The 26,128-nt window shown below is 50.4% G+C and overlaps 1 protein-coding gene across 4 annotated transcripts in view; it reads right to left on the bottom strand.

The window, feature by feature from the left end:
• SLC43A2 (solute carrier family 43 member 2) overlaps positions 1-21,565 on the bottom strand; it is a 43,184-nt gene extending 21,619 nt beyond the window's left edge. The window contains exons 1-5 of one of the 4 annotated variants that reach the window (XM_043478390.1): positions 21,478-21,565; positions 20,389-20,602; positions 11,939-12,146; positions 10,092-10,147; positions 8,894-8,970 (exon numbers count right to left, since the gene is read on the bottom strand). In XM_043478390.1, the coding sequence (XP_043334325.1) occupies positions 8,894-8,970; positions 10,092-10,147; positions 11,939-12,146; positions 20,389-20,548 (501 nt within the window). In that variant the 5' untranslated portion in view covers positions 20,549-20,602; positions 21,478-21,565. Of the gene's footprint in view, positions 1-8,893; positions 8,971-10,091; positions 10,148-11,938; positions 12,147-20,388; positions 20,603-20,993; positions 21,366-21,415 lie in introns of those variants that run through there. The other 3 variants (XM_043478391.1, XM_043478389.1, XM_043478400.1) reach the window with 3 other exon arrangements.
• Between the last annotated feature and the right edge of the window lie 4,563 nt (positions 21,566-26,128).

Here is a 26,128-nt window from a genome sequence, read left to right as displayed (position 1 = left end):
CCTTGGGGAAAAAAGAATTCCCCTGATATAGCCACATTATCATCTCGGTGTAATTGCCTTCAATCATTTTCTTATAAATACCTATAATTTTTAACCAAACTGGAATCAGATACTACATATTATTTTATAAACTTTTTCTTTTTTTTTACTTTGTATATTATAAATACTTCCTAGTTTAGTCCTGTATTCATCTTCACATAATTTGTAACAAGTGTCTGAATGGCCTATAATTTATGCAACCATTTCTCTATGTTCTCAGATCCTTTTCGATTTTTATCATAAATAAAATTTTTTAATGAACATGCTTGAAGATAAACATATATGCAAATAGCTATTATTTCCTTAAGGTAAGTTCCCCAAAGTAGAATCATTTGGCAAAAGGGAATCCATGTTTTGAAGTTTTTTGTGATACTCTGTGACAAATTGCCTTCCAGAAAACTTACACCAATTGGAATTGAAAAAACTTACATTTACTGATTGCTAATGACTTTGAACATTTTTTACCTATAGTTTTTAAAATCAGTCACTTACATTCCTCATTTGTCCTTTCTTCCTAAGAGGAGGTTAATTCGTTCATATTAATTTGGTATAGGTTCTTTATACATTAAAGACCCTCACACACACAAAAATAAAATAAAATAAAATGAAGACCCTCACAGTTTGTTCTTATACAGTAGGTATGTTTCCCCAGTTTGTCCTTTAATGTCATAGTTGATGGTAGGGTTTTTCTGACCAATCTAAGTGTTTAAATAGGTAGTCAAAATATTTCAGCTTTTAGTGACTACCTAACATTCGTGTCAGGGCTTCCCTGGTGGCTCAGTGGTAAAGAATCTGCCTGCCAATGCAGGAGACAGGTTTGATACCAGAGTTGGGAAGCTCCCGTGGAGCAGGCAATGGCAAACCCACTCCAGTATTCTTGCTTGGGAAGTCCCATGAACAGAGAAGCCTGGCAGGCTGCAGTCCATGGGGTTGCAAAAGAATCAGACATGACTTAGAGACTAAACAACAACATCTGTGTCAGATGAAATTTCTCTGAAAACAGTATCAAGGATGACCTTGACCAGAGAAAGCTAAAGCATAAACATCCTGGCAGCGGTCAGTGTGTGGTCACAAAACAGCAAACACAGGCGAAGAGAAGTTCTCCCTGGGGGCACTAATTATTTTTCAAATGTTAACACTAATTGTGTTTTATCCTTTAAGCCACTTCCTTCCCTTCCTCCCAAAGCTGTCATGCCCGCTAGAGGAAATTTCCCCCATTTACTTTGCCCAGGAGCAGCTTGATCAGAGGATTTTTCCTGATAATTAAGTTATAATATATGACAGCATACACGGTTATGTTAATATATTAAATAATATAGTAGCATTATTATTATAACAGAAACTATTATTATGCTAAAAACCCTCATAACATCCTTACCAAGAAAGTGTCACTCCGTACCCTCACTTAATGGTTACAAGACATCAGGATTAGAAAAGTCAAGGGGATGTCCCTGGTGGTCCAGCAGTTTAAGAGTCTGCCTGCCAATGCAGGGTATACAGGTTCGATCCTTGATTCAGGAAGACCCCACATGCCATGGGGCGACTAAGCCTACGTGTGCCCCAACAACTGAGCCCTGTCCTAGAGACTGTGCTCCGCAACAGAAGAAGCCACTGCAAGCGTGGGCCCCGCGTGCTGCAACTCGACAAAGCCTGCACACAGCAATGAAGACCCAGCGCCGCCAAAAATAAATAAAAGCTCTTAAAAAAAAATAGTCAAGGGATCCCTAAGCTGGTAAGGGTCAAAACTAGAATTCAAAGCAGGTCATGTTGATGTGCATAGCCACTGGGCTACTCTGTCTCCTGGAAAACACACACGTGGCCCCTGAAGGGTCCACACTTGATTTGGAGGATCAAGGCAGTTACCCTTACCTCTCACACCTCTTTCTGTTCCTTATTAAGCATTCTGTTTGCTCTCCCCACTGGAAATTTCTTACACCCTCTCCAAAGCTGCTTTTAGACCTACCTGCCTCCTCCCTCCCTGACCTCCCCCGGCCGACCTCCCCACAGTCCGGGGCACACTGTCAGGAGGATCTGCCCTTGGCCGCAGACTCTCCTTTCATCTTCTCTGGGTCTCCTCCCTCACTGGTCTTCACATCCCCCTCCTCCCTCCCTCCTCCCGCCTCTGCCCGACCTCAGCCGCACAGAATGGCCACTCAGAAGCCCTGGTGATGGAGTGAATGGCGGCTGAGGACCGAGCAGAGCGCCTAGTGCCGGCTGGAGGGCCGGGCGGAGGGGGAAGAACCACGACTGCTGCCAAGTAGGAAGCTGCAGCCGAGCTGCAGAGACAGATGCGAGGAAAACACTCAGCAGGGGCGGTTTCCTGACCTTGGGTTCCCAACTGCGCTCGCAGCTTGGGTGTGGGGGGCAGCGCACTGGCCCCCTTCCTGGCTCTGGGGGGCTTCCCCCACCACCACCATTAATGCTGTTGCTGCCCCTGGGGTAGGATGGGGGCTGGAGTGGGCTCAGCCAGGCAAAACCCGTCCTCCAAGCTGGCCTCGGAATGCCATCCCTGCGCGAGCCGTGGTGACTCATTCCCTCAGCCCCTGGGCTGCACTGTAAACAGGCCCCAGCTCTGTGACCTTCCCAGAGGGGAAAACAGCAGCTGCAGACGGCCCCTCCCCTGGAGTGCTGGCCTCAGAGCCGGCTACTGGCCGAGAATCGCCAGAAGCCTAGGCTCCAGCAGTGAGGATAGGCAGCCCTCCTTGGAGGACCCTCTTTACGATGTCTCTCTTCCCAGGAGCCCCCAGGACAGGCCTGGGGCTTGCTGGCAGGCAGGGACAGAAGAGCCATCTGACACCCGCTTTCCAAATCAGTTATCTCCGGAGCCCACCAGCTAGGGGGGCTCACCCTGGCTCTCGGGGAGATGCCACGGGCCATCCAGGGTGGGGGTGGGGAGGGCCCCTTTCAGAGGTGACCCTTGTCCTCAAGTGGCTGGTGCACACACCCAAGAGCCCTGTGCAACCTGAACAGGCCAGGATCCAGGTGCTAGTCTGGACAAGTGGACTCAGCATAGCTGGGCTCTTTTCTAACCCTGCACGACCGGCAGCTCCAAGCACATGCTGCCAGGTAAAGGCCCTTGTGGTCACCTTTCCGCTTCACTGCTGAAGGGGTGGGGAGGCGGAGCCCCACTTCCCTAGCCACTTCGTCCACTTTCCCAGCCAGGTCCAGCCCTCCCAAGGCCCCAACGACATGTTCAGTCCACCCCTGAACCAGTCATGTGCTGGGGCAACTTCACGGGGTGGAAACCCTCTGATGGGTGGACTTCTCCCGGGCCAGTGGTGATGGGCTGACAGCTTTGGGCTCTCAGAGCACACAGCAGAAACCCAGAGGCAGAGCTGGCTGGGGGCAGCAGGCGAGCCCTGCTTACCTGGCACGTGGGGCAAGTGGGATGCCGTGGGGACCCTCTCCTGGCCATAGAAACAGGTCACCCGAGCAGGAATGCAAAACTCCACACACACCCCTGGAGGGGGCCATCTGTTTCACTGCTATATCCCGAATCCTCTCCCTCCCCTCCTTCCAGGTGTTCGAAGATGGACGTTTACTCTGTTCTCTTCAAACTCAGATCCCAACTCCCGTGGGACCATTTCTTCCTCAGGCTCCAAGTAAGACTCCCATGAGTCAGATAGGGAAAGCCCAGAGAAATTTTTTCATTAAGGAGCCTGGCAGCACTTTGCAATCACTTTTCTGGGAGGGTTTCAACAGCTCAGAACTCCCTGTCCCGCCCACGCTGACAGGGGTCAGAGTAATGAAGTGGAAAAGACATGTTCACAATGTTGGCGGCATCCACTCCCATCTCTAAGCAACCCCAGCCCCGGATCGTCGGGTGGTGGCCCCCAGACGCCACCTCGCCGCCGGCCGCTGTTTTCCTCCAGCTGCTGAAGCGAGTTAAAGACTTGAACAAATGCGAGGCAGTGAGCAAACAGACCTGAGTGTGCTGTGCTGATGCTCACGAGGAGGCTGAGGCTTGGCACCTTGGGGTGTGCCCTGACCCCCGGTGACCTGCACCCTCCCCCTCTGAGGGTGTCGCATCGCCCAGGACCCTCTGAGGCAGGGACCAGGGAAAGCCAGCCTCTGCTCATGGGGGTAGGATCACCCATGGGTATGCACACCTCCCCGGCTCTGTAAGGGGAAAAGGTGGTGGGGAAAAGGCATTCTACAAAGTCAGGGCCTGTTTGCTAGCACCAATGGGGATAGCAGTTCACAGTCACTGGTCATCCTTATTTATACCACAACCCCTTGGGACTCAGAAAGTCCCCCAATTAAGGTTTCCCTGGCAACACAACCCTGCTCCCCCCAGATTCCTAGGTTGTCATGGAGTGATTATCCATGGCCCCAGAGCTGTTGATTTAGGAAGCTCCTAAAGGCGACCCTGAAGACTCCTTTGTCCCCTGAATGAGAGCACGGCTGGGAGACCCAAACAGAAAGTGCCATTCTGCTGCTGGCTTGGCACCTCCGGGAGCTGATCCTGATGCTTCTGCTTTTTAAAAGGTCTGGGCTGTGTCAGGACTAGATTCAGCTCTGCTCAGCAGAAGCCCCCGCGGCCCCAGAACATGGCCCAAGAGCCGCGGCCTGCCCTCACTGACCTGCGTCTCTGTCCCCTTTCGAGGTCTGATCTAGAAAGGCTCCTATCTGAAGCCTTGCGGGACAGAGGACTGCCCAAGAAGGTCCCTCGGGCCAGGGCACAGAGGAGGAAGCCGATGACATGGAAAGTGCTTGAGGAGTCGGGTCACATAACTAGAAGGGAGAGGGTCAGCAAGGGCTGGGGGCGGGGGGGGGGGGAGCCCCTGCCTTCTGATGGAATCATGACTGAGCAGCTTCTTGGTGCTTCTAGACCTGAAGCTGTCAGACTTTCCCTGCCAAGGGCCAGAGAACCTGCAGGTTTTGCAGGCCATGTGGTCTCCATGCAGTGAGGCTGTCACTGCCATTCCCTCTGCTGCCATCAGTACAAAAGAATCAAGTGGGAGCGGTTCTGTGCCGATAAAACTGTGTGCACAGAAGCCTGCAGTGGTCTGGATGTGGCCTGGGGGCAGCAGACTGCTGACCTCTGCTCCAGACCCAAGAATGGGAGCCTTAGAGGGACAAGCCACCAGGCTATCTTACAACAGATGCCTGCTAACCAAATGCTCCAGGTGATGATCAGATGGTTTTCTTGTCTGGTCACCGTCTGGCCTGTGCAGCCTTTACCTCCCTGTGGGAGAGCAAGGAGTTAAGAGAAACACTCCTACTACAGTGCGTTCAGCTTCACACAGATCTACTAGAAGCTGGTGAAAGTCACAGACCCTCCCCTAGAAAAACGCACCTGTCCGGGCACACACATGCACAATTTGCTTTTGGAGAATTTCAAAGAAATGCCCAGCCCTCCTGAAGCTTACTCATGGACTACACAGGGGCCTAAAAAACTTAGGGTAAGACCACTGTTCACTCAGATAGAGAACTATTTTGTGTGTGTGTATGAAAGAGGGCTTACAAAACACAATTTAAAAAAAAGAGAAACAACCCTGTAGAAAAATAGACAAAAGACACAAAGGAGCAATCCCAGAAGAAATACAAGTGATCATCAAAAGTAGGTGGAGAGATGCCCCATCTCACTAACAATTAAAGAAAGAAATTTTAAATAGTAACATATTATTTTTCACCAGATTGGATTGGCTAATGTTTACAAGAATCTGGACAGGGTGTTGGAAGGGGTGTGGAAGAAAACTTCTCAGATACGGTGGAAGGCCAGCAACTGTGTATACCCTTTTGGGAAGACCATTTGACAGTCTACATTAAAATTTAAAACATGCTGAACTTGGGGCCTGGAATTTATTTTATCGAAATACATGTACAGAGATGTTCACTTCGCCAGAATCATAAATCAGAAAAATTGGAAACCAACCCAAAAGTCCATTAGCAGGAAACTGGTTAAATAAATCATGGCAATCTATATTGGAGAATCACATGGAACTGTCTAATTATGAAGCCGAGCTCTAGAGTTTAAAATAATAAGGTAGATTTCTAAGGACTGGCAGGAAAAGACATAAGAGATACACTGTCAAGTGAAAAAGGCAAGTTGTAACAGTGTTTCTTTTGAAAAGAACTTCAGTATATGTAGATTCCTTTTTTAAAACTAAAGAGTTACATTTTAAACTGATGAAGTTAGGCTTATAGGATTTTACAGTTCACATTGTACATTTCTCAAATAGTTGACTTTTTAAAATCAAACCTTTTTGTTTTATAATCATTAAGAAGAAAAGAAAATAAAAAGAATCCTTATGACCCTCCTAGCCACCCCAAAAGGATTTGTGGACCACAGCTATGATCTTATTTTGAAGACTTCCCTAAAGGGGATTCATGGTGAGGAGGTTCTTAATCTGTTTTAGGCTTATAACAATAGAGCACCTTTCTGTATTTCAGAGCATATACTCAAATTCAAGGACCATCTCTTTCTTTTATCCTGAAATTCAGTCAGAACTGCCATGACATAGACAGTGTGGCCCAAATAATGGGGGTGAGGCCAGATTTTCATTTTGATGAAAGAGTTGGTCATGTTTACGCTGTCAAAGAACAAGCAGAACTGTGGCTCCTGCTTCGCAGTGGACACAGCTGAATGGAATTGGTGCGTTTGACAGTTCTAACATGCTTTGTACAGCTTCAACATGTGTCTTCCCCCGGGAATTTGAGAGGGTGGGAGATACATCCATTAAAAAAAAAAATCTATCTGGTTGGGACGTCCCTAGTGGTCCAAGGACTAAGATTCCTTGCTCCCAAAGCAGGGGGCCTGGGTTTGATTCCTGGTCAGGGAACTACATCCCATATTCTGCAACAAAGACCTGGTGCAGCCAAAGAAATAAATAATCTACCTGATTAAAAAAATAAATAAAAATGCACAAGAGAGTACAAAGTCAATCTCCTTCACACTACCAGGGCAAGGCAACCAGAGACCCTGGATAGTTGAGTCCCCCACGCTGGAGCACACTATGTATGCAGTCCTGGGCAGTGCCTCTCTCAACCTAACACAGACTCCACTGACTGCTCCATTTCCACGGACTTAGGCCCTGGTAGTTCACCCTTCCCACCTGGATAAAGTTAATAAATTGAGAAAGCACAGAAAGGCTGAGAAGAGGAATTGGACCCAACCGGGCCTCTGGCTCACAGCCTGCAGGCTAGGGGTCACAGGAATGTTAGTACCTCCTCAAGTTCCTTAGAAGAAGACCAGCAAGGTTCCAGGGCTCCCTCAAAGCTAAACAAGGGCCCTTCAGCAGCCTGATGCCTGACTCATTACTGGAAAGAGAAAGCAGAAGCCAATGCCCTGCAAATAAACAGGGCTGGGAGGCACTGTGTCATTAAAAACTTTCTCGAGGGGAAACTAAGGCAGGCGAGACTTTCCTGTTGGACAGAGAAATCTTTCGGGAAGCCTCGCATTCTCACTACTTTCCCAGGGGCCAGCTCTGAAAGGCACCCCTGCCTGACCAGGTGAACCTGCAGACAACTCCCTTCTTCCTTCTGGGGAAAGATTCTTTGGACTTTTTTGGACTTTCTTTCAACCCGGATCTTCAGGCAGTCTCATTCACTTCCCAAAAAAGCCCATTCTATGGTGTTCTGGGGCTACCAGAAGAGAGTGCTCGGCATCCCAAGAAAGGATCTCCCTCCCTTGGGAGATGGGGTCCCTGCGCCTTGGCATTTAGAAAACCAAGCAGGACTTCGCTGGTGGCTCAGGAGTAAAGAATCTGCCTGCCAATGCAGGAGACACAGGTTCCATCCCTGATCCGGGAAGATTCCCACATGTGACTGGGCCTGTGTACCACAACTATTGAGCCTGTGCTTAGAGCCCGGGGGCCACAATTACTGAAGCCTCTGCAGCCTAGAGCCTGTGCTCTGCAACAAGAGAAACCACTGCAATGAGAAGCCCAAGCACTGCAACTAGAGAGTAGCCCGGGCTCGCCACAACTAGAGAAAAGTCTGAGTGGCAATGAAGACCCAGCACAGCCAAAAATAAAATAAATAAATAAAAATTATTTTTAAAAAAAGAAAGAAAGAAAACCAAGCAGAGGGGCAGGCTCTATGATTCCCCAGTTTTTCATTCAGTTCTGAACAAAGCAACAGTTAGAGGCAGGGTGATTCCAACAGAGGTTTGTTTTTAGGTTTCACTGTTAGCCAGAGCTGCCATAGAAAATAAGAGAAAAGAAAGTAGGTGGCAGGTTATTTTTCTTCCACACAGCTACTAAGCTGGCTTCCTCGGCGCCTGAGTCAAGGTCAGGAAGCAGGAGACAGGCTGCTCTGAGACTGACTCTGCTGCCTTCCAGTCTGCCTGCAGGACTTCCCCAGCTTGGGAGCCGGAAATAGACTTTGCTGCCACAACTTCACCAGCAACAACCCTCTACTGCTTGGGATACCCCAGCAGATGCAGGTGAATGGAAGGCAAGCAAATTAGAGACAATAAAAGCTGCCTCAGATTTGCAAAAAGATGACTGAACTAGAAAGTGAAAGTGTTAGTTGCTCAGTCATGTACATCTCTTTGTGACCCTGTGGACTGTAGCCCGCCAGGCTCCTCTGTCCTTGGGAATTCTCCAGGCAAGAACACTGGAATGAGTTGCCATGCCCTTCTCCAGGGAATCTTCCCAACCCTGGGATCGAACCCAGGTCTCCTGCATCGCAAGCAGATTCTTTACCTTCTGAGCCATAAAGGGATGTCCACAGAGATCTTCTCAAAAAAAACTGGTACCGGGCCTTCTCTGATAGTGCAGTGGCTGAGACTCTGTGCTCCCAGTGCAGGGGGCCTGGGTTACATCCCTGGTCAGGGAACTAGATCCCACATGCCACAACTAAGACCCAGCAGAGCCAAATAAATATCTTTTTAAAAAATGGTACTTACTGTTAATGAGGTAAAAGTCATGCACATCCCACCAAAGCCATTCAGAGCCAGGGCGATGAAGATGAGCACAGAGAGAGCTGGAAGGAAGCAGAAGGCTGGTAAGAGGGGAACCACGCCTGAGCCCAACCCACTGCTGCCGAGGAGCTTGCTCTGAGCAAATGTTGCTAGTGATGACAAGTCATCAGGCATTAGTGCCGGACACCTGGGGAGCTTGCCCAGCCTCTGCCTCATCCTCCTCTTGCCTATTTTATGGAGTTTGGGCTCTTGCAAAAGGTGTATCCCCATCCCCCTTTCTTCACTAACCTTATCCACAAGTGGTGGTGTAGTCGCGAAGTCGTGTCCGACTCTTGCAACCCCATGGACTGTAGCCTGCCAGGCTCCTCTGTCCATGGGATTTCCCAGGCAAGAATACTGGAGTGGGTTGCCATTTCCTTCTCCAGGGGATCGTCCCGACCCAGAAATCAAACCCAGGTTTCCTGCATTGCAGGCAGATCCTTTACCAACTGAGCTACGAGGGAAGCCCTTTACCCACAAGGGAGACATCTAAAAAAGCTGTTCGCTGAAACCAAAAATACAGGTACCTCCAAATCAGGAGAGGAGCCTGGATAAGAGTCTAGTGAAACACGGGACTCCCCTGGTGGTTAAGACTCTGCACTTCCAATGCAGGAGGCACAAGTTCAATCCCTGGTTGGGGAAATAAGATCCTACATGTTGTGCAGTGCAGCCAAAAAATCCTCAAGATTTTGGTGAAAGTCAAGCCCTATTTTGGTGTTTGTTCCAAATGTCCTTGCAGCATCAGCTCCACCTGAGCAGAGTTAGGGACCAGGTGGTTTCTGGGCCATCTTAAAGTGCAGGCCTGGGCTGCTCCGAGCGGTTCAGCTCACGACCTCTGCACACACTCCTGCACCTGGCCTGGTTCTCAAGTTGGCATCAGTGAGTCCGTCAGGGACTGGCCTGGCTCAGCAGAGATGGGTGTTTCTCACCCTCTGGGAGCTTCTCTTAGACATTTGTCTGGGGCCATTTGCTTATCCAGCCACCATCTGAATTAAGTCACTGGGTAAAGGTCTAACAAATGTCCCTCTAACTCGAGTAGTGAGCGCAGGCCTGGCCCAGCTTCCTAGAGCAGGTGGGCCTGCGAGCACGTCTGGGTGCTGTCTCCCCAGTCCCTGACAAAAGGGCAGAGGAAAAGCATACTCACAGTTTGGGTTACTTGCTCCATACGCAATCAGCAAGCAGGAGACGGCAAAGCAGGCACTAAAAAGAAAGAGAAATAGTACATTACTGGTTATTATCATTATTGATAATACTGTCTATATGGAGGTATTTGCTACATGTCAAGACGCTTTCAGAAAATTTACATACATTCTTTTGCTCAACAGTTCTAAGGAGCGTAATTGGCTCTATTTTACTGATGAGAAAAATAAAACTCAAAATAACAAAAATAAAACAACAAGGTCCTACTGTATAGCACAAGGGATTATATTCAATATACCAGGACAAACCATAATGGAAAACAATACAAAAAAGAATGTATACATACAAATGTGTAACTGAATCACTTTGCTGTATAGTAGAAATTAGTGAACATTGTAAATCAACTACATTTCAATAAAATAAGTTTAAAAAAACAACACACACACACAGATATTCAAATACCTAAAAATAAATAAAATTTTAAAAACCCAACATAGAAACAAAAATGAAATTCTCCAAGGTGTCCTAGCTAGCAGGTGGCTAAGCTGGAATTCAAGCCCCAAAGCCAGACCTGGTAAACACCCCACTGCACTGCCCGCTCCATTCCCCAGACTGGACAGAGTCAAGTCTGTGAAGCGAGAAAGGACACAACCCATCCCTAGGCTCCTATGTCCGCTCAGTCAGGGGACAGAAAGAACCCCACAGGGCAAGGGGTGATGACTGGCAGCTTTCAAATCCCCTCTACTTGGCTCTGAGCTGGGGACCAAGCCTTTGTAAGCTCCAAAGAATGAATGACACTGATCCCCCACCGATTCCCTTCAGGGCCACGGGCCTTGCTCATGGCCAGACACTGCCCTGCACAATGCTCATTCCCATTGGGACTGGCTTGGGGAGGACCCTGGCCAGACAGGGCCAGCTGCTTGGCAGACTGACCCTGAGACTGGCAGACTGGAGTTTTATAGCCTAGGAACACACACTAGGAGGTGCATTAGATGACCCACTAAGGTGCCTGGGGTAGGGAAATACTATTTTACAATTTTAGAAATTTTATAATTTTCCATTTTGTAATTTAAAATCTCAGCCATTTTATCTCTTTTGTATATGTATCACAAAGCAGATAAAACACTATATGAGATGGTAGATGTTCCCTAAGCTCCCTGTGGGATTCATTTCATGATGTATGTAAATATGACCATTATGCTGTACCTCAGTCTTACATAGGGCTGTACATCAATTAATATCTCAATAAAACTGGAAGAAAAAAATTAAGCACATTTAACAGTAAGAATGACATACGTATATGCTCGTGGGCTTAGTTGCTCAGTTATGTCCAACTCTTTGCGACCCCAGGGACTGTAGCCCGCCAGGCCCCTCTGACCATGGGATTCACCAGGCAAGAATACTGGAGTGGGTTGCATTCCCTTCTCCAAGGGATCTTCTTGACCCCTGGATCAAAGCCTGGTCTCTCATACTGCAGGTGGATTCTTTACCATCTAAGTCACCAGGGAAGCCCAACAGATGTGTATATGATTGATGATTCCATGTGCTTATATTAGAGGTTTGTGTTCAAAATCTTTTTATCTCGCAGAGGCGGAAGATGAAAAAGACCGGAAATCATAATGACAAGCAGGTCCTCCTAGGCAGGCCTGAGTCCTGTGACTTTTCTGTGCAGATCGGAATAACACAAGGATCACAGCAGCTATTGATGGGGCAGGAGCCCCATCCTAGGTGAGCATTCAGGGGGCGCCACAGTACACCTCACCGCAGGACACCAGGATCCCCTACAGTGGGGAATCTTGGCTCAGGGGCCCCCTGCCCACCCCGCCCACCTGCCTCCCCCCTAGAACTGACCTGCCCAGCAGCCTGAGCTTCCTCGGGCCGTACTTGTCCATGACGATGCCCAGGGGCAGAGTGATGGCACTGAGCAGGAAGGAGCCCACGGTGAAGGCCAAGTTTAGCATCTCATCCTGGGCCTTGCAGCTGAGCCAGCCATTCATCCGGCTCACCTCCTCAGGCTCCGGTTCTGCCGTGGCCCCCACTGTGACGTTGGTGACATTCTCTGTGTGTAGAGGGAGGGGAACCTGATCACAGGGTCATGGCAGGGATCTCCAAAGACCAGAGGGGCAGGTGCCCACACAGAGTCAGCCCACTGAGGCAGCCAAGGCTAGCTCTGGGCCCCTTCAGAGCTCTGAATACCCCCAGCAGGCTGGGATGTCCATGTGGCCAAAACTCCCTGGAGTGATAATACAGAGATTCTTAACTTTTTTTTTTGGGGGGAGGGGGGAGTCACCTTCCCTTTGAAGAATCCAATAGAGAAAGTGCCTCTATTGCTCCTTAGAAAAGTCTTGCCCACAGTCTCAGGGCCTTCTTGTGTCCTTTGCAGCACCCACAAGCCCCAGGTTGGGATTCCCATTTATTTATTTGGCTGCACCAGGTCTTAGTTGCGGCATGTGGGATCTATTTCCCTGATCAAGGATCAAACCTGGGCCTCCTGCATTGAGAGCTCAGACTCTTAGCCGCTGGACCACCAGGGAAGTCCCAGGATTCCAACTCTAGAGTAAGCGACACCTAGAATAGCACGCTTTGGGACCCAGCCTGGGCTGTGGGTTCCCCAAGCTGGCTAGAACTTCTCTGCAGCTCTGTCCATGGAAGCAGTCTGTGGCCAGCATACAGGAGGGGGACCCTAGACCACTTGGGAAGGACAAGCTGCTGGTCTCAGCTGCTGTGAGTCAATCGAGGAGAAGGCTTCCTTTAATGCCTAATACATCAGATTTCTCAAAGACACATCCCCTGTGCTAAATTCTCTCTCATGTTCTCACAGCATCAACTACTACATATCCTGAGTCACGGAACCCCCTTGGGAAAGGTTTTTTGTTTAATAAAAGAGTGCCAAATAACTTGCTTTCACTTATCGAAGGGCACCTATCTTCTTTTTCTCACTGGGGTCACGATGTCACTGACTCCAGTGGCCACACCTATGCCATAATCTAATCCTTAATGATCCTCTCCAAAGTCCACCCAGCCCCAAGACAGCAAAAAAGAGGGAAGGAAAAAGTGCTGCGGCAGCGAGGGGCGGGAGGGTGGAGGACGGGCTGGCACACAGCGGGGAATGAGCTCCGTTCCTCCTCTCGGGACTGCTAGTTAAGAGATGCTGACTAATCCTGCAGAGAGAGGAGCAGCCTCTGATTAGACTCGAGGAGGTCACGCTGGGAGACTCAAGGAAATACCTCTCAGCAGATAAGTGCTGTCTCCTACATGCGGCCCTCTGGCGCCAGGGCCGTAAAGCTGAGGTCGGCAAGGCCTGCCTGGGCCTCTCTTGGGGGGGGGTGAGCCAAGGTCACGGAAGAAGATGCATGTTGGGTGAATCATGTTCTGTGCCAACCTCTGACCAACAGGTCCTAGTGGGGGATACGCTGAGGGTGGGGGTGCTGGGATCTGGGCTCTAGGTTCCAATTCTGGTTTCTCTACTTGCTATTTTATCACCCTGGAGAAGTGACTTCATCTCTCTCTATCTGTTTCTTTATCTGTAAAATGGGCATAAGGTAATAAAAATATCTACGTCTCTAGAATTTGGGGTAACAGAGAAAACCCAGATAACATTTTAGTGCTCACAAAAGCACAGGAAGTGTTCATAACCAATAGCTAAAAGTTATTACTATTATTAGGAGCTTACCATGTGGTGCCAATGGTAAAGAACCCACCTGCCAATGCAGGAGGCATAAAAGACACGGGTTCAATCCCTGGATTGGGAAGATCCCCTGGAGGAGGGCATGGCAACCCGCTCCAGTGTTCTTGCCTGGAGAATTCCATGGACAGAGGAGCCTGGTGGGCTACAGTCCACGGAGTCGCAGAGTCAGACAGGACTGAATCGACTTAGTATGCATGCGTTATTGTTACTACTACTATTCTGATGGGAGACTTGGAACGGGGATAATAATGCAACTGGTGGGGAGCAGAGCCGGATGCTGTAACTGGAAGCAGAATTCCATAACTGATCATTCATCCATAGCATGAATTCATGTCTGGCCTCCCACTGGGCTAGGACAGAGACTGTGTTCCAGTCACCTGCGTCCCCAGCACCTCCCCTTGGTCCTGGCGCACCGTCGCTGTTTACTGAATGAATGAAAACAAGGTCAGATCACCTTGACCAAAAGGATCCAGAAAGAAGAAATGAAACAGGATGCATGGCACCAACTTGAAGCCAGAGGGCATTGAAGGAGATCACAGCCACAGTGTCACCCCCTGAAGCCACAGAAACAAAACCTAACAAGTCAGATTTCCATCCCCTCGTCCCCGCCACCTTCTCTCAGCTTCCCAAAAGATGTCTGCACACACTGGCAGCCAAAACACATGACAAACAGGGTCATCTGAGCCCAGGAGTTTCCAGCTCAGAACTGTCACACACACGGCCTTGGCCAGCAGGCCGGAGCTGCTTGTCCACGGTGGGGCCCACTTCTGGAAGACCAGAGCTGCTTCACAGGTCGCCGCTGGTTTCAGGTGTCAGCTCTGCTAGCAGCAACAGGGACTGAATGTGAAGCGGGAGGGACCAGGCAAAGCAACGGTCACCTCCGGGCTGGTGTGCAGGTGTGCACAAACCAGCCCAGGCGCAACAGAGTGGATGGAGATGGGAGGGGACAGCTGCGGGTCCCGGATCGCTGGCTTGTGAGACCTAACCGTGGCCATGTAGGGTCTGGAGCCCATCAGAGAACACAAAATCACTTAGGGCTGGCAGTGCCGCGGGCTCGGCTGTTCCAAGCAGGGAGCAGTGACCGAATGGGGAGGGAGCGAGGCACTGTCTCAGATCAGAGGCACCAGGGCACCCTGCTCCTGTCTTCCCCAGAGCTGGACCTAAAACTACGGCTATACTTCCCAAGAGAGGGAAGACAAAATCCCAAGGCAACATGTATACTCAAGGCAGACACTCTGGTTCGCTCTTATTTGAAGATGGGGACAAAAAAAACATCTTGAATTGTTTAGATATCTGGTCACCTTATAACTAGACAGGAGGGGCTCCAGGAGAGAGAAGTCAGAGTGGAGAGAAGGGAATCTTCCCTCCCATCTTTCATCCTAGGGCCGCTGCAACAGAGCAGGACCCTTACACGTTGGGCCACCAGCCTTCTCTTAAATCCCTGCCAATGGGGCCACCTGGCCGTCTGCCCTCCAAGCTCCGGGCAGTGATGTCTGGAGACAGATGAGCCGGGGGGTGGGGAGGCCTGAGCGGCCTCTCACCGGCCCAGGGAGCAACGTGAGAGTGCCCCATGCCCCAGACGGAACGAAACCTTCCGTGAGCCCGAAGCTTTGTTGGCAGTAAACAGCCCACACACATAATCACAGATCCAGCAGATGCCCAAACACCGTCACACCCAGGCTGCTCCTCTCATTCTGCTCCCACCTGGGCCACTGTGGGCCGGAGAGACACAAAACAGATAAGCGCCCAGGAAGTGCCGAGCCCCTGGGGTGCCCCTCTGCTCCCAGCCTAGAGCTCAGCCCTCCCCCAGCCCAGCCTGCTCTGGGCCTCACCTGCACCTGTTTATCACAGATGCAGCCAGAGCGGCCCAGCCCAACCCAGGAAGGTGAACCAAGAACAAACAGGCAAGGAACTGGTGTGTCCGGAGTGTGCAGGGAACGGGCGTGAGGCTGCTTAGGAGGAGACCCGGGGCAGGGAGCAGGGAACAATGCCTGCTCTGTTCAGCCCCACTCACAGAACCCGGCACTCAAAACCCTTAGCAAGAGAGCAGGGGAGAAAAGAAGGTGCTGTGACCCCACTCAGGCCCCCCTAACTGCCCTGGATCAAGAAGGGGGCTCCCCCTACCATAGGGCAACAAACCAGAACAGCTGATCAGACGAGGCTTCTTGAGGAGCAAGGGGCTTCAGGCTGGAGGCCCCCCTAAACTTGAGCAGCCCCCTGCCCCACCTGCCCAATACTGGCCCCTGGACTTCCCTGCTGATGGTCACTGCCCCAGGATCTCCTGTCTCTCTCAAATCCTTAGTCTATCCGGCAACAGGAAGCAGCATCTCCGTCTGGCAAGGGGTATGTAGGCGAGAGGTCAGCCTCACACACAGCCAGCCCGAGGCAGGACACAGACAATCAGAGGACCCCGCGCCGGCCAGGCCAGGGCCTGGCCCCCTAGTTGTGGTCACAGAGGGCCGGTGTGCGCTGGCCGCTGTGTTCCACGCTAGTGGTTCCTGTGTCACTGAGCACCTCCCCCTCAACTCACTAGTTCACATCTGGATATCTGGAGTATCCAAACAGGTAAGTCACTTCCCCGAGGTCTCACAGGCAGTACATGGGGAAGCCGGACTTGAATCCAGGCGGCTGGACCTCAAAGCTCCTCCTGACCTTCAGGCTGTACTGATGCTGTACCAGCTGGGTCAGAGGCAGTTGAGAGAGAAAATGCTTAGAGAATAAAAGACACACGAGGCTGGCAGTGTCAGGGACCACGCCAGGTGGCCCTTCATGTCACCTAGTGAGAACGGGAACTGCCCACGAGATGCTCCCACGAAGTCCCCGAAAGCCAACCAAGCTGGACAGAACCTTCATGGGACGCCAAGAAGGCAGGTGGGGCAGGCGGCTGTGGAGGAGGAGAATTAGGTCACGGGAAGGAGGAAGGCGGTTGGTGCGGAGGGCCGAGGGCATCAGCTCCTCTGTGACACATCCTGAGGCTGGAGGCCCCTGCCTGCAGGCCTCCCGCCCCAAGTATAGAATTAAAAAAAAAAAAAAATCCAAAATAAATTGGGGTTACAGGGAGAGGGGAGTGAAAACAGGCCTATTCACAGCAATACAAGTGAAAGGACGGGTTTGCAAAAGCTACCACCAGTGACGTCTGAGACATACCGCCAGTGGGAGAGACAGAAAAAGGGAGGGCCGTGAAGTGGCAGGGACCGTCTCAAGTCCACTTCTTCAGCCTCAGCCCAGTCTGGTGGGGACCAGACCTGGCCCTGCCCTCTCACTGTCCCGGGGGCCAGCTTCCTGCTTTGTTTCAGTGAGGGGTACAGCCCCTGGTCACCGAAACAGAGTCACTGAGGAGGTCAAGAGCACAGAGCTGGGGGCTGCCTTGGGGTCCATGGTTGGGCTGGACCAGAAGCCACATCTCCCATCTCCAGAGCCGCCCCCCGCCCCCCCATGATCCCACCCAGCGCCTGGCATGTGGCAAACCCTCAATAATTCCTAAGAAGCTAATAGGTGAATCTGACTGTCTCTTCTGCCTCGGGAGCTTCTTCCTGCCTTGAAAAGGAGATCTAATCTCCCCAGGGCCCTGCAGGCTCCTTCCCATCTCTCCAGTCATCATCTGCCCTTCTGTCCTTTCCCTCTTCTCTTTCAGCACACAGCCTGCTCCAGGGGCTCACTGCCTCTGTCCTCTCCTGACTCACCCCTTCTGGCCCTCCACGCTTCTGCCTAAGCATCAGAGAGCCCCCCACCCAAGCTGAACCAGATCCCCACGGCTGCTCTCCGCCCCCCGGCACCCTGCTCTCTGTTGGGGTCTGACCACCACGTGGGATCGTGGGATCGCATAGGTCTGTGTGTGGTGACTCTTTGATGCTGGCTGACTGCAGACCCCCTGAGGGCCTGGATTACTCTGCGCCCAGCACAGCATCTCAGAAAATGTTTCCTGAGGGTGTGGGTCAGATAAAAGAGATTAAACATCCACAGGGAGCACCAGTCCCCTAAGCTGAGAGAAAAATGAAGAAAGGGGTTGGGTGGGGAGTGGGGCTGGTGACAGTGGCCATCCAGAGGCCAAAAGGACGCAGGTCTGGGAAAGCCGGGGCTGGGAACCCAGCTGGTCTCCTGCCCACACCAGGGGGACTGGGGAGGCAAAGCCAAGTGCCAGCCCAGGTCCCCAGCCCCTGTCATCCACCCTGACCGTCGGGTGGACAGGGATTAAAGAGCTGAGGGGAAACGGAAAACCCAGCTCTTTGTTTCTTTGTCCCACCTCGCCACGCTGGAACCCGACACTGTGTCTGTGACCGGATCCTGGCTGGAGTCCCGAGCAAGAGTTCTGAGGACCTTTCAACAGGTTCAGGCAAATTTTCTTTCAGGAACAAACCAAAGCATCAGTCCTAAAAGCCACAAAACGCTGACAAATTTGCATCTCAATCAGCTGTAGACTGGTCAGCTTTTCACAAGCCTCATTCAATAAATGTAATAAACGGCCAAACTGCTGCTCTGCAATTCAGCTGTCCCCCAAGTTTGACAATATTAGGCCTAAGCAGAAATCTTGACCCTCAAATCCTCCAGGTACTCCCAGCCAGGCAAGACACGGGGATGCCAGGCCCCGCAAGGCAACAGGCTGCTCAGACTTCCAAGAAACAAGGAGGCCAGAAGAGATAAGCCCTGTGGGATCAGCAGGCCTGCCCGCCATGGATGCTGGGTCAGCGGGTTTGCCAGATAGTCAGAAAAACCAAAATCAGAGGCAGGAACAAAAGGCACAGGATAAGAAGTTGATGTTCAACCCACAATCCTGACCCTTCACCTTCACTTTGGTTTGCAGGAGAGACCAGGCAAGCCTCGAAAGGGCTTAAACACCAACTCAGCACTGTTGTGGGCACAACTGCTGGGACTCCTCCCACTTCAATGAAGGAGGCAGCCAAGGCTGGGGCAGGAATGAAGTGACCAGCCTCGGCGCTGCCAAGACCATAAAATAAATTAAATCAGTGGACAACGTGGGGGGGGAAACACCCTAGAATCTGACCTTCTGACGCCACAGTAGGACAAAAAAAAAAAAAAATTGACCACCACAGTCCTCCAGTCTGGATGAGATGCTAAAAGCTTCATCTGGAGATGATGGTTTTTTCTGTTCTTTAACCCCTCTATGCAGCCAGAAGGAAGCCGTCAGAGGCAAGTAGGAAGGGTCACGATCCAAGAGAAGAGAGGAGGTGCCAAATGCTCCAACCTGTTCCCTTCCTGTCATTAATCTCCTAACATCTCTTGGGCAAAGCAGAAAGCTTGTTCAAGGAACAAGGTCTGAGTGACTCTCCCATCTCCCAAGCTTTCTTGCTGATGTGGGGAAAGGTCTGCCAAGAACCCTTAGGCTATTAGGAAATATTTCTGAGTGGCTGAAGGCTAAAGGTCATACATAATATACTCTGCCCTCTCTCAGGCAGTCTCAGCATCTCCTCCCTTTCTCCTGTCCTTAACCTCTTTCAGCTGAAGCTTCCCTAGTAACTGGAATGCTCAGCAACCTCCTGGGAAGATCATAGTAGGAAAACAAGGATTCTACACCAGCTTACAAGCAGCATGAGCCGGTCCAAAGCTTTCTCTTCCCTCAAAGTTAGCAGTCTTGGGAGGAAAAAAATGGCAAGCTGGTGGTGTGATGCAGGAGGTCAGACCTGGGTTATCTCCATCCAAGGGAACTGGGGCGGGGGCTGGCTGTCAAAGGTACTGGGGAGAGACTCTACTCACTTCAACCATTAGGAAGTGACAGAGGGCAGAACAAAACATTTACTATCAAGGTTGTTGAGGAAGGGGGATAGAAGGGTAGAGAGTGAGAGCCACTTGGGTCCCACCCTTAGGCTGAGTCCCAGTGACCTTCAGCAATCAGAATCCTCAAACAAGGTCATCGGGTGTGACCACAGGGGTGGGGGTGAGATTTCTTGTAGACAGGCATCCTCAGCTTTAATTCAGTTACACCAACATGTGGCAAAGGGAGAGGACAGCCCTAGTGCCATTTCCAGAAATACCCCCTTCCCCTCCCCCTCACAGGGGAAGAAGGCCACTGAGATGTTCTCACAGCTTGTGGGAGGAAATGTCCTTTGGAAAATTAGAAAGCAGCAAAAATAGACAAGAAATTGTATCCGACAAGCCCTTTAGAGACTCAAGGCCTGACTGAAAAACATCTAGATTCTAGATGAACCTTCCACGGGGTGGAGGCCAAGCCACTTCCTCTCTCTTGCTGCACCCCAGTCACTGAGTCAGGAGTTCCTCTTTCTTACAGTCAGAGAGCAACATGTTTACTGCAAGGCAAGTGATGTGCCAGGCACTGGGAGGAGAGGAGTCCAGTCATGTTCCCGGGTGGTGGAAAGAACACCCTGGACTTGGGGGTTCTGGATCTATGACAGTCTCCAGCTGTGAGGCCTCATGCAAGTCAGAAGATCTGTCTGAGCCTCAGTGTCTTCAGCCAAAAAACAGGGACGATGATCTGTACCCAGCAAAGCTGGAGGGGGGAGGAGGTTTAAACGGGCCTTCTGCTAACTAGGAGGAGTTGCGCAGTGAGGTGGTCTTGCTGGTTGAGTATACACCGCCCTCCGTCCCCTCCCAAAGCCCCCATCCAGGAACGACCCCCCAGCCCGGGTATCAGTCTCACCTGGCTCAGTACACAGGTAGGAGTAAAAGCCCTCCGACTTGAGCATGATGAGCAGCGAGCCCCAGCCCAGGAGGACTGCCGAGAAGAGGAGGTTTTCCACCACGGCCGTGCAGGCCATCCACCAGCGGCGCCGATGGGCAGTGGCCAGGGTGGGCGCCATGGCGAGGAGAGACGCGGCGACCCGGCTCCGGCTCGGGCTCCTCTCTGCAGCCACCTGCGCGCAGACCTCGGCGTCAGCGCCCGGCCCTACCCAGCCGGGGCGGCCAACCCGGGCCGCTGCCGCAGCGCGCGCAGCTTGTCACCCCCTCCGCAGCGCGGGAGGCAAGTGCGCGCAGCAAGGAAGCCCCAGCCCTGCCTCGGCCCTGGGCCACCCTCTCGGCCGCTGGCTCATCCGCCAGCCCGCAGCTCTGGGAGAAGCCGCCCCGGCCAGGCAGGGAGACTTCTCTCTCTCGGCTCACTCGGAGGGAAACTGAGGCACAGAAACACGAAGGGAGAAACGCGTGCTCAGGGACGTGGAACTAATGCAGGCTCCCAGCAGGACTGATGCAGCTTGGGAGCTGTCAGGAGAGGCAGCCGGAGGTTCAGATACCTGGGCAGGGGCATACCTTACGGCTGCCACTCCCCGGGACCCTCACCGGAGCCCGCCCGCCCGCGCTCACTGGAGACCCTTCCCCAGATCGGGCTCCCTTAACCACAAGATCAGCGCACGGAGCTCCGGAACGGCCCGCCCGCGGCCCGTTCATTGGCCTGACGGCACAGGAACTGCCACGCCATTGGCCGCTGTCTAGGTCGCTAGGCGCTGCGGCCACGCGAGCCCCACACGGGAGAGGCGAAGCCGGTTCAAACCGGCGGCGCGAGCTCCCGCGCGACCCCCGTCTGGGGCCGTTTCTTCGGCAATTAGCTCGTTTCTATGGAAGCGAACCCTGCTCCTCCATCTCCTAGCTTGCTCCTGGACCTCTCCCCCGGCGGTTCCTCATCCATTCAGTCTCTCCTCCCTTATGCACACATCTTCTCCCTATGCCCTTACTCCTGCGCCTTCCTCTCCCCAGCACTCAAGCTCGGGACCCGGGTCCCCAGGATCCTTCTCACCCGGCTCCTACTGGTGTGTATCGGGCCCGGCCGGCGCCTTTTCTGCCCCCCCTTTTATTCCAGCCCTTTTATTCCGACCCCTAGAAGAAAACACTGCCGCACGCTGATTGGCTGAGCTGGGGCTGGAAACAGGCGTTAACCAATCGGCAGCCACCCGCCCTCCCCGCGGCAAGCAGAAGCCGGTTCCGGCCGGACTGGGAGACAAACAAGGGAGCTGGGGGGGCCAGGGGCTGCTTGCGGCTGTGCGGTAGGTCTGCGCTTAAAACTGGAGTCATAGTCTGGCTGGGGAGCTCCAGGGGCATTCCCCCTTCGCCTCTTACCCGGAAACCCTGTCCCTGAATTGAGCCCTCTGCTCGCTGTTCCGCAGCTCTCGGACTTCCCCTAGCTGCACGCGGGTCTCCCTCCCGAAGCCCGCTTAGCTCCCTGGCTTAGTTCTTCCTCCGGCCCGCTTCGTAGCCCCCAGCTCTCACTGTGTGCCGAGCACCACGCCCGATGCTCTGGCTCCGTGTGGGTCGTTCTGCCTCCCGCCACCTCCCCACGCGATGCTGCCATCCTGTCTTCCTTGGGCTTTGTGTCCTGAATCCTCGCTCTCCTGCCTCCAGTACCCCGTCCAAGCGCTGTCTGCACATTCCGGATCCTCAGAGCTCTGTCCAGGCGTGGTGTGCTTCTTCCCTTCTTTCCTGATTCACGGCCCGCACTTCTGGGTGTCATCTGTCCGGTCCCTGGAAGTTTTCCCTCGGGGTCTCCACGTGGGAGTGGGGCTTGTCTGTCTCCTAGGATGTCAGGTACCCCCTCCAGACTCTGACCCCCCAACCCATTCCCACTGCTGGCTGCCACCTCTACTCCCTTTCGCCCTGTTCTCCTTCAGGTTAGAAGCCTCTCTGCAAGGTAACGAGGTGGGCAGAGCAAAACTACTAGCAGAAGTCAGGCCTCCGGGAAGACGCGTGGGGTCGGGAGAGCTCTAGGCTCCTGGTCTGATGAAAGACCTGGACAAGCCCCCGAGGAATTGCCAGGGCAGGGGGATGGAGCCTGGGCTCAGGAGTTTTAGCTCCAGTTGGAGGTTCTCCCCCATCGAAGGCACAACCCGGCGGAGGGCCCTCTGTCTCCCGGCGATTCAGCTTGGTCTCTTTGACACACTGTGGGAGCTGGTTTGTCACCCCAGGGCTGAGAGAGCCCCAGCAGCCTAGTGCTCCTAGACCCTGAGTCCAAGTGCGCCCCCTGCCGCCATCAACCCGCCCCTGGCAACCTTGCTCAGACCAAGCCTGACACTGTGTGGTCTTAGAGGATCCTGGCTGGTTGCCTATCTGGTTGCCCCACCCTGAGAATCTCACCCACTCACTTGACAAACTTCAATCTTTCCCTCCCTCCCTCCCTTCTAGAGCCACCTGCTTGAGGGCTGTCTCAGGCAGTTGTTCCATACACATTTCTAAACTGCAAACACACCTGTAAAGTAATTCACTTTCTCCCCCAACAAAAAACTGTACTTCCCAGATCATAGCATCACTGCCTACTGAAGTTAGATACCGTGAAACATCCTTTCAGTATTTGTTGGTCACCAGCTGTTATTGTCCCTCTCCATCCCACCTCGACCCCACCCACAGAATCTGTATCTCCTAAGTGTTTATCTGATTTGCCCATAGGACTGCAGCTGCTGTTCATCGAGGTTCTAATCTCAGCCACTCAAATCCATCTCTCCACCCCTATTCCATCCCAGTGAGCTTTGAGAAATGCAAATCTAACCTTGGTAAATCTGACCTCTGCTAAAACACTTCAGAAACTTTACCATTGGCACTGCAGGATAAAGTTCAAATTCTCCAAGCTGACCCACACAGGCTCCTCCCCCACGGTGGTTGACCTGCTCTTAGTTGCTCCAGTCCCATGGAATTGCCTGTAGTTCCTGCAGGTGCTGTTCTCTCACCTGTGACCCTCAAACATAGTCCCTCTTGGAACAGCATGTCCTCCAGGAAGTCTTCCCTAACTACTCCCGGTGATTGTCTCCATTATCTTTCTGTTTTGTAATTATCTATTCATCTGTTTGACTTTGGTTTTTCCCATTGACTATGAACTCTGGGGGCATGAGCCATGCGTTATTCAGCTTGCTATAACCAGCTCTTGATACAGAAGTAAGTACAAAGTAGATGCATAATATGAGTTTGTTGAATGAAAACATAAAAAAAATAAAACATAAATAAATGAAGAGGTGAAAGGTGTCAGCTTCTAGGAATAAAGGACTCAAAGCTGGGAGAATGCTGTAATGCTGATAATAACGACCCTTTACTGAGGGTCAAAAATTTACTAGGTGCTTTACATACTGTGTCATTTAATCCCTACAATAACCCTGGAAGATAGCCACATGCCCATTTTCCAGATGAAAAAACAAGCTTTAAGTAACATTTCCAAACAAGTATGTCAGAACTGAGATTTGAATCCAGGTCTAATTTGAATGAAATTCTGGGTTTTTTCTCTTTGTTTGTTTTCTGTGGTTTTTTTTTTTTTGGCTGTGTCTTGTGGCTTTAAAGATTTTAGTCCCCCTGTCAGGGATTGAACCTGGGCCAGGGCAATTGTAAGCACCAAGTCCCAACCACTGGACCACCAGGGAATTCCCTGGGTTTGGGGTTTTTTTTCCAGTCTTTTTGTCAGGAGTGTTAAAGACCCCACGTTAGCACTGCTGGCAGATCATAAACAAATTATTATACCTAAAATAAACTACAAGGATATGTTACTCAACACCGGGAATATAGCCAGTATTTTATAATTATAATTTAAAAATTGTGAGTCATTATAGTGTACACGTGTAACATAAAACATTGTACATCAACTATACTTCAATTAAAAAATCATAAAACCACTGGAAAAAAAAAACCACTGAAGTACTAAAAAAAAATGTAAAAGATTATTTTACTGACTTTAAGGTAAAAAAGGCTTTTCCATCTTTCCATTACACATGACATTAAACCCAGAAGTGAAAAAGAAAAAGACTTGTCTAAATTTAAATTTTTAATTTCTGTAGGGAAAAGGAGAAAGAAACTATAAACAGCATTAGAAGACCAATCACAAACTGGGCAAAGAATTAATATCGTTGATATAAAGTCACTTATAAATCAATGAGAAAAAGATGAACATCTCAACTGAAAATTGGGGAAAGAATATAACCAAATCATCTATAGGAAAAAATGCTAATAACTGATAAAGATATGAAAAGAAGTTTGGTCTTAGAATAATCATAGAGATTCACTCTTAAAAAGTTTTTCTAATGTGGGACATTTTTAAAGTCTTTATTGGAGAAGGAAATGGCAACCCACTCCAGTATCCTTGCCTAGAGAATCCTCTGGACAGAGGAACCTGGTGGGCTATAGTCCACAGGGTCGCAAAGAGTCGGGCATGACTTAGTGATTAAACAACAATTGAATCTGTTACAGTATTGCTTCTGTTTTGTGTTTTGGCCCCAAAGCATGTGGGATCTTAGCTCCCTGAGCAAGGATCAGACCCACACGCCCTGCCTTGGAAGGTGAAATTTCAACCACTGGACCACCAGGCAAGTCCCAGAAATTCACATTTTAATGATACTATTTTTTTCATTTTTTTAGTGATTCCATTATATATATGTTTTTGTTTTTTGGGTTTTTTTGGGTTTTTTTTGAGTCATGGAGCAAAGCATGTGGGATCTTAGTTCCTTAACCAAGGATCAAACCCATGCCCCATGCAGTAGAAGCATGGAGCCCTAACCACTAGGCAGCCAGGAAGCTCCATATATGTATATATGGAGTTACATATATTTCATTGTGGTTTATTACAGTTATATCTTTCTCACTGTAGTTTATTACAAGATATTGAATATAGTTCCCTGTGCTGCATAGTAGGTCGTTTATTACCTATGAATATTTTATATATGTTAATTCCATACTCCTAATTTATTCCTCCCTCCCTCTCCTTTGATAACCATAATTTTGTTTTTTTTATGTCTGTGAGTCTATTTCTGTTTAGTAGATAAGTTCATTTGTATCATTTTTTTTAGATTCTGCATGTAAAGTGATCTCATATATTTGTCTTTGACTTACTTAGTATGATAATTTCTAGGTCCATCCATGTTGCTGCAAATGGCAATACTTCATTCTTTCTTATGGCTGAGTAATATTTCATTGTATGTGTAGACATATCTTTATCCATTCATCTGTTGATGGATACTTATGTTACTTCCATGCCCTGGATATTGTAAATAGTGCTGCTATGAACATTGGCTGCATGAATGATAATGTTTTTTATAGCATTCATATCAAAATATCTTTTTTTTCATATCAAAATATCATTTTTTTTAGTTAAAAAACTCAACTTTTATGTGGGGAATTCCCTGATGGTTCAGTGGTTAGGACTTTGTGCTTTCACGGCTGAGGGCCCAGGTTCAGTCTCTGGTTAGGGAACTAACCCACAAGCTGCATGGCATGGCCAAAAAAAAAAAAAAAAAAAAAACCTCCTAAAACAAAACACTTATCTGTACAAAGAGTTTGACTTTATAAGAAGCTTTAACATGTTATTGCTTTAGAGGTTTTTTTGTGTGCTAAAATAATAACTATACCACCTTTAACCTATCAGATTGGGTGTGGGGAAACAGATACCAATATAATTTATGAGAACACAAAGCCATTCAGCTCTT

Source organism: Cervus canadensis, chromosome 1 (genome assembly GCF_019320065.1).
Source record: "Cervus canadensis isolate Bull #8, Minnesota chromosome 1, ASM1932006v1, whole genome shotgun sequence".
Lineage (NCBI taxonomy): Eukaryota > Metazoa > Chordata > Mammalia > Artiodactyla > Cervidae > Cervus > Cervus canadensis.
Note: the sequence above shows the minus strand (reverse complement) of the source record. Positions and strands in the feature narration are given on the sequence as shown.